Consider the following 8,123-nt stretch of genomic DNA (forward strand, 5'->3'; position numbering starts at 1 on the left):
CTCCTATACACACTTACTCCAGCCAAGGTTCACGGGAAAGCTAGAACCTATCCCAGGGGTCGAACGGCAGGGTACACCCTGGACAGGACGCCAATCTATCGCAGGGACACAAATGGACACTCGCATACACAGTTCACCTAACCTGCATGTCTTTGGAAGTGTGAAGAAGCTGGAGCACCCGTTGGGAACCCACACAAACACAGGGAGAACATACAAACTCCAAGGAATTCATCTCAGCCTATTCTGTTGTAGAAGAGGACAGGAAGACCCAGACAGAATCACAGAGGCTGACAAACTGAGGCGTGGCCTTTTTGAATCTGCATTAGTCAATGCTCCCCTGTGTATACTCCAAAGCATGTCTTTGATTAGCCAAGCACACTGTGTTAATGATTGTTTGGGTAATATAGGAATGTGATTGTACCTCAAGTTATTAATACTTTTTATAATTTTAGTAACAATTTAAAAATATGGGCCTGCCAATAATTGTGTGTTTTATTTGTAAAGGGTTCTAGCCATCCTGAACAGTGGCAGTAGTGATTTATCAGGCTGTGTATACAGTAATATACTCGCTCAATGGTAGACGAAGCCACAAACCACAAATGGCACAAAAAACATCGCAAACTCGCTCAATGGTAGACGAAGCCACAAACCGCAAATGGTACAAAAAATATCGCAAACTTGCTCAATGGTAGACGAAGCCACAAACCGGAAATGGCACAAAAAATCTCAAACTTGCTCATTGGTAGACGAAGCCACAAACCGCAAATGGCACAAAAAATATCGCAAACTTGCTCAATGGTAGACGAAGCCACAAACCGGAAATGGCACAAAAAATATCTCAAACTCACTCAATGGTAGACAAAGCTACAAACCGGAAATGGCACAAAAAATATCTCAAACTTGCTCAATGGTAGATGAAGCCACAAACCAAAAATGGCACAAAAAATATCACAAACTCACTCAATGGTAGACAAAGCTACAAACCGGAAATGGCACAAAAAATATCTCAAACTCGCTCAAAGGTAGACAAAGCCACAAACCGGAAATATCACAAAAAATTTGCCCATGGTAGACAAAGCCACAAACCAGAAATGGCATAAAAAATATCGCAAACTCTTTCAGTGGTAGACGAAGCCACAAACTGGAAATGGCACAAAAATATCGCAAACTCGCTCAGTGGTAGACGAAGCCACAAACCCCAAATGGCACAAAAAATATCGCAAACTCTCAGTCGTAGACGAAGCCACAAACCAGAAATGGCACAAAAAATATCGCAAACTCACTCAATGGTAGACGAAGCCACAAACCGGAAATGGCACAAAAAATATTGCAAACTCACTAAATGGTAGATCAAGCCACAAACCGGAAATGGCACAAAAAAATCTCACAAACTCGCTCAGTGGTAGATGAAGCCACAAAAAAATTGTTTGATGATATACGTATACACAGACAGTGAAGAACTTTGCTCATTAATGTCACTGACATCGAACACATTATTATATGGCTGCGACACTACGCGCACTGATTGGCCGATTACCGGTGGGATATTTTCCTATATCCGTGCCAGTTTCCATGACAATCATTCCACAACGTGTATTTTCTTTACAAACCAGGAAGCTGCGATTAGAAAAAGCAAGTCGGACATGAACATACTCCATAAATATCTCAACAGCATCATAAAAACACACACAGATTGAAAGCTTACCAGCTCACGACCGGATAATCTGTTACCAAGTTCTTCACGGAGGTGAAGAAAGCGAACGAGCCCAACACCGTCAGCAGCATATTCTGGTGATACTGTATGTTTACATGTTTATATATATAACAGCCATATAATAAACACATTAACTGAGCGAGAGGTCTGTACGGGGAAATACCAGATGGAGGTGTTGACAGTACAGGCTGAGTGTAGCGAGGTCCATGTGAAAAACACAGAGGTCTGATATTTCCCCGTACAGACCGAGCAAGTGATCCTTTAATATTAACCTTTATTATTAAACTTTATATTATACTTCATACTAACTTAACTGTTTTTAATTCACAGGCAAATTGCTGATTGCATTTACATGTTATTGAATTATTTGTAGTTCACAGTTAAATTTTTTTTTTTAAATTTTCAATTTATTTTCGTTTATATAGTGCCAAATCACAACAGAGTTGCCTCAAGACGCTTTACATAAGTAAGGTCTAACCTTACTAACCCCCACAGCAGCAGTGGTGAGGAAAAACTGCCCCTGAGGAAGAAACCTCAAGCAGACCAGACTCAAAAGGGGTGACCATCTGCTTGGGCCATGCGACAGACACAAATTACAGAACAGTTTGTATTATACCCTGCTTATATATATATATATATATATATATATATACACACACACATTTATTTAGTGCTGCAGTTGGTGATGGCCTCCAGTCATAACAGAGGCTGGTGCAGTGGGAGTTCACCACTGGCCCAAGTGATATTTCCATTCTAGACAACTGGCTCAAAGTGGCTTCTATATACTAGGCGACAAGTGTGTGTGTTTGTACTGCTATCTTTGTGAGGATCATTGTGAGTATAGGACCCGTTTGATTTGTAATGAAAAGGCTTCCAGACACTGTAAATGTGCTCCTCCCAAAGTGATTCTTCAAAATCTGAGGTGACAACTTGACTTAGAGAGACACCTAGAGTTTAAATGCAGTATCACTTTATTGCGAAGTATTACAGAAAGGGTGGCTCTCACTCCCAAAGGGCATTTTCCCAGACCTCACATTCGTGCCCCTACAGGAATGTTGTGTGTGTGTGTGCGTGTGAATTCAGCCATATTTGGCGCACATATGGCCTAGTTCAAAAATAATGAAGCCTAACTGCTGCTTTGCATTGCATTTGTCATGAACAAGCCATTATGTTATTTAGCACCATCCAGATTTATCTGTGAGTTGTCTATAGTCTTTGACAGGTACTGAAAATTTCATGGAAAAATTCCGCAGTTCCAGAAATATGCACGAAATTTACCCCCCCAAAAAATAGCATTTTTCATCAATTTTAGCATTATCATTTAAAGTTGAATGTTAAAGAAATAACCTTGTATTTTGTCTGTTTGTGCTTCATACTAACACACAGTAATACATTTTTGTAAAGGTAGAAATGTCGTTTACTAAAAAAAAAAAACAAAAAAAGCAAAACATATTTCTAAAGCAAGGTAAAACTTATTCTCAGGGTTACTGCAAGCGTAACCCTGAGAATAAGTCCTTGGTTTATTTGTGTCCAAACCTTAGCTATATCTCCTACTCTGCTTCAATAGAATAATTATATTATTTGTTCAATAATACCAGGAACTAATGGACAGAATTTGTTTCAGGCTTCTGCAGACTAAAGAAGATACCTCCAACTGTTGTCACAAGCATTACGCTCTAGCACATTATAGTATATATGCAGTGATAAATTCTAGCAATGACTGAACCGAGACCAATAGAAATATTGAAACTGATATACAGTGAGGAAAATAAGTATTTGAACACCCTGCAATTTTGCAAGTTCTCCCACTTAGAAATCATGGAGGAGTCTGAAATGTTCATCTTAGGTGCACGTCCACTGTGAGAGACATAATGCACCTAAGATGAAAATTTCAGACCCCTCCATGATTTCTAAGTGGGAGAACTTGCAAAACTGCAGGGTGTTCAAATACTAATTTTCCTCACTGTATAACCATACCTAAAATAACATTTCACAAAAAAGACTTAAATTTTGATGGTTATGTCACACTTTGGCTTCATTATTTTTGAACTAGGCCTTATACTTCGACATACAGGAGCAACATAAGCTACTGAGCACTTTAGTCGTAGTAATCGTAGTAATAGCAGCTGTCTCTTCTTGAGGCAGCTTTAATCACTTGCCAAAAGTTCCCTAAATCCGAGATAGGTGGGAGGTGATAGCTTTGTTGGTTAAGATGAAGTTATTTCAGTTTCCTGGGGAGGGTAATGTGCTAGTGAGTGATATTTGCATAGTAGGCCATCATAGCGAAGTGGCCATTTCTGATATTCATTCATTTTCAACCACTTGTCTGCATTTGGAACACAGCTGCAGCAGATCAAAAAGGATGAGAGAATAAAGGTAACATCTAGTTTTGTGATCAGTCACACTCTTAATTTCCACACAGTGAAAGCAGGTGATTCATGGCCCACACTTTGAGAACCATTGGATCTAAGCATGTTGATGTTGCATTCATCCCACTCAAACATTTGGGACATTTAACAACTTTATTGTATCTACAGATCATTTTTTTAAAGCATCTGGTGTTGACAGAAACTGCTTTAGTACCTCATCTACATTTTTATTTCTGTGCACATCAGCTTGAGCTCCATTTTCATCAAGTGTTTCAGTTCAGGTTAAAGAAAAATTAAATCTGTAGTGACGTCTAATCAAATCATCCTTTTGTCCAAAGATGAATTTTATTGGTTAAAAAAAAAAAAAAAACAACCTGTTCCCTTTATCTGCTGCAAAACCAAGTATCTGTTCCAATCTTTTTTTCTTTAATGAAAATCACATGTAAAATCTACCATCTTGCATTGTTACATTAAATGGCTCTTTTTATAAATATAATTATCCTTGCACCAGTTATCTTTTTCTGCAAGTTTCATGAAAATGGTTCAACAGCTTTTGAGATTGAAGAAACCAGCAAAATCTATACTGACAAAAACATTGTGTTCAGCGTTCTACAATTATTTGTGTAGCGTTGAACAACTAATCAGCACAACCATAAGGAGGGTCAAATCGAACTCAGCAGAAACACTGTCACGTTACAACTTATGCTGCGTTCACGACAACTGCCAAAGTACCAGCTCCAACTCAGACAAAATGGTCCGAGTGTGTGGTCAGGGTGGATTTTTATGTTCGGGAACCCACATACAAATTCAGTGCTCCAAATCGTCAGACATGCAGACATCCAATCAATCGCATCCTGTGTCATGACTGAAGACGGCTGCTTTGAAGAAACCTTTTACTTTTGCATGGGATGTTTTCATTCTTTACATATTAGCGAAGTTGCCAGTGTTGCAAGTTTTTCAAAGATGTGGAAGAACTGATATCATCACTGCGACGAGACAAATCGAAAGGGATCCATCAGACATTTCCCGTGGTGATCAGTCGCAGCAAGCAGCTGTAATAACGTGCGTGTTCTTTGCACATATGTTCCTATCTGCAGCAATATCGTTTCCCCAAGTTCTTCGAGTCAATGCACATTTTCAGATCTCAAGTTCCCAACTTGGGGTTTTCCTTGTTTACCGTTATCTTGAATGCAGCATTATTCCAGTCATTTTTTCTCCTCACAGTCAGGTCCATAACCATTTGGACAGTGATTTTTTTTTTTTGGGAGCTGTCCCCTCTGTGATGCACAACAGATGTGAAATTAAACAATGTGCTTGTGTGTATTTAGATTTAATGCAAGGTGCAATTTTTAGACAGTCCCTCCATTTTTAGAGAGAAAAAAAACTACACAACTACTTGAGATTAAACAACGTATATACATATAAAGATCATTGTTAATACAAATCATCACTTATACAGCCAGTTTTCTTTCAGCACATCAGAGGATGGATACATGAACATTTTGAAGGCACTGAAAGTCGGACTTCATGCATGTTTATTATGCCACTAGTGTGCAGTACACCGACTGTATTCAACTTGGAAACAGGATTTATTGTAATAGCTGATATTTTCAGTTCCTCACATGGTATGCAGGTGCTGTAGGTGTCGTTTTTCAGGTTTGAAATTACATATGTACCCATTTCTAAGAAAAAATAATATCTGCCCGCCCTCACCGTTTTTTCCCTGATGTCAAGGAGATTTTATATATTTATTTTAATGGGGGGCTAAATCTACCTGTGGCAGGCAGGTCTCCAAAACGGAGTGACTGTACAAGAGTGAGGGAAGCCACCAAGACAGCTCTGATAGATATAATCCATCTGTGGTTGACTGGAGAATATGTGCCCAGTGAAACCTTTAAAGCTTTGTGGTGGCGTGGTAGAGGATTTTCTTAAAAGGTGAATATTCAGCTGGTTTGTCACAAGGTGTATGGGAGACTCACGACTAGATCTTCTGTGTCCTTGTACTAAAATTCTTCTCTGTTCCACTCCTCCAAGAAGCTGACTGGCGGTGTAACAAAGGCTGCACCATTTACAGTTTAATAGTCATTCAGTTTTTAAGAACTGCCTACTCCAGACAGATTTACCACTACGCACCATGCCGTTTGTATTTCTGAGTGATTGACAGAAATAAAGTCAGACATATTTGATGTCTTGGAAATGTTCATGTGTACGTCCTCTGACTTTTCAAAAGAAATCCATCTGTAAAAGTTTTGATTTGTATTAAAAATAATCATTTAATGCAGCTGATTCTTTATGGGCTCTGAAAATGGAAGGACAGAGAATAAAAATGGTTAAATTCATGTTTTTGCACAAACTCCTTGAATTACAGCTGAAAGTTGACACTACAAGGAGATCTGACTTCATGTGAACTTCAATCTGGTAGTGTGAACCGGGGATGACAACTTCAAAAACTGTGTCACTGTCCAAATACTTGCGGACCTGAATGCAGCTCATCTTACACAGCCATTGTAAATTGAAGACAAACACATCCCAGACAAGACAAAAGATAAATCCAACAGCGGGTCATGACCTGCAGAATGCTGGGAGTCGGTCAACAGAGGAGGCTGTTGTCAGTCTGACGAGCAGAAAAACCAACAGCTAGGAAAGAAATAAAACATCTATTTGTATAAAACATATTCAACATTTAATTGAAGCCCATGCACAAGATATATTTGTCACATTGAAAGCAAAACAAACAAAACAAGAACAAATTTTAAACATCTGACTGAAAATAGTTACTGAATGGACAAAAACACTGCAGCTAGCCTCTGTGCCAGCTTGAGTCATACACGGAGTGTTCATTAAGGATAAAGCACATGCGGTGAATTTGTGTCCTAAAAAAATAATGCACTTTAATTTGCATAGGTAAACATGAAGTGCCACTGGGGTTATGTAGGACAATCAGGGCTTTCAGCATGTGGCTGTTGGGTCTTCAGTGTCTGTAGCACCTTGTTTACATTCTCCTATTTGCCATAAAATTTCTTATTGAGGAGAAAGATGAGCAAGTTGACATTGATGGTCGCCCTGTCGAAGAGCTTCATCACCGCCACGCCTTCATACTGCAGCTGGAGAAGATCCTGAGAGACAAACAGGTGGGGATGAGCCACAATCACAGCCAATCATCTTCCAGGACTCACTAGAAGATAAAACTCTCATTGATACTTGCATGGAAAAGGCTGACTACCTGATATTCTAACTGTAACGTCTCCAAGTGCACGCCCATCAACTTGGCCTTCACGTCAAACACACCGACGGCCTCCGATGGAGAAATCTCAAAAATGACGTTCTTGAATCTGAAGATGGAAAACAAGAAACAGTGGATCATTAGCAGAGATTCAAGGGGCGTCACTGTCAATGGAATGTTTTAGAATTCTGGCGTTACAGTTGCAGCTGTGGGCGAACATACACCTTGGCTCAAACCTTTGAGAGTTTTCTCCAACTCCACACATTTAACGTTAAACAGTACACCTGTTAAATCAACCACAAAGCCTCCTTTATTTCCATATAAAGCTAAAGACAGTAACTAAGACATGGATGTATTGCTGCTTTTAGTCACTGGGTCAAAGGTTTACACCCAGACTGCCTCTAAACAGTACGTAGTACTCCAGAAACTGATATGACTTTCGGGGACAATCTATAGCACACATTACACGTGCATTTAGGGCGTGTTCAACCCAGTGCTTAGTGCAAAATAACGTGTAGGAAGAAAAGGCTTAATTAATCATGTGCGTAATGAAATAAAGCATATTAATGCAAGGATGTTAGAAGGGTCTTGGGAGTATGACTAACCAGTCTACATTTGTTTGGTGGACTTGGAAAAGAAATATGACCATGGCACTTGGGGTATCCTGTGGGAAGTGCTGTGAGAGTATGGGGAACCAGATTCCCTGCAACGTGGATCATTGTCACTATATGACCACAGTAGAAGATGTGTCTGCATTCTCGGCATTGCATCAGACCTGTTCCTAGCGGGTGATGGACTCCGCTAGTGCGCCCCTTGT

The 8,123-nt window shown here is 39.6% G+C and overlaps 1 protein-coding gene and 1 long non-coding RNA gene across 2 annotated transcripts in view; one reads left to right on the forward strand and one right to left on the reverse strand.

Moving 5' to 3' along the window:
- Window positions 1-4,266: 4,266 nt before the first annotated feature.
- LOC117530583 lies at window positions 4,267-6,524 on the forward strand. Its single transcript, XR_004566406.1, has 2 exons — window positions 4,267-5,137; window positions 5,181-6,524. It is a non-coding gene; the product is annotated as an uncharacterized LOC117530583 (long non-coding RNA).
- A 219-nt stretch (window positions 6,525-6,743) lies between these two features.
- iqgap1 (IQ motif containing GTPase activating protein 1) overlaps window positions 6,744-8,123 on the reverse strand; it is a 149,492-nt gene continuing 148,112 nt past the window's right edge. Inside the window, exons 36-37 of the mRNA XM_034193452.1 lie at window positions 7,307-7,415; window positions 6,744-7,199 (exon numbers count right to left, since the gene is read on the reverse strand). Of these exons, the coding sequence (XP_034049343.1) occupies window positions 7,086-7,199; window positions 7,307-7,415 (223 nt within the window). The 3' untranslated portion in view covers window positions 6,744-7,085. The remainder of the gene's footprint in view (window positions 7,200-7,306; window positions 7,416-8,123) is intronic.

Source organism: Thalassophryne amazonica, chromosome 2 (genome assembly GCF_902500255.1).
Source record: "Thalassophryne amazonica chromosome 2, fThaAma1.1, whole genome shotgun sequence".
Lineage (NCBI taxonomy): Eukaryota > Metazoa > Chordata > Actinopteri > Batrachoidiformes > Batrachoididae > Thalassophryne > Thalassophryne amazonica.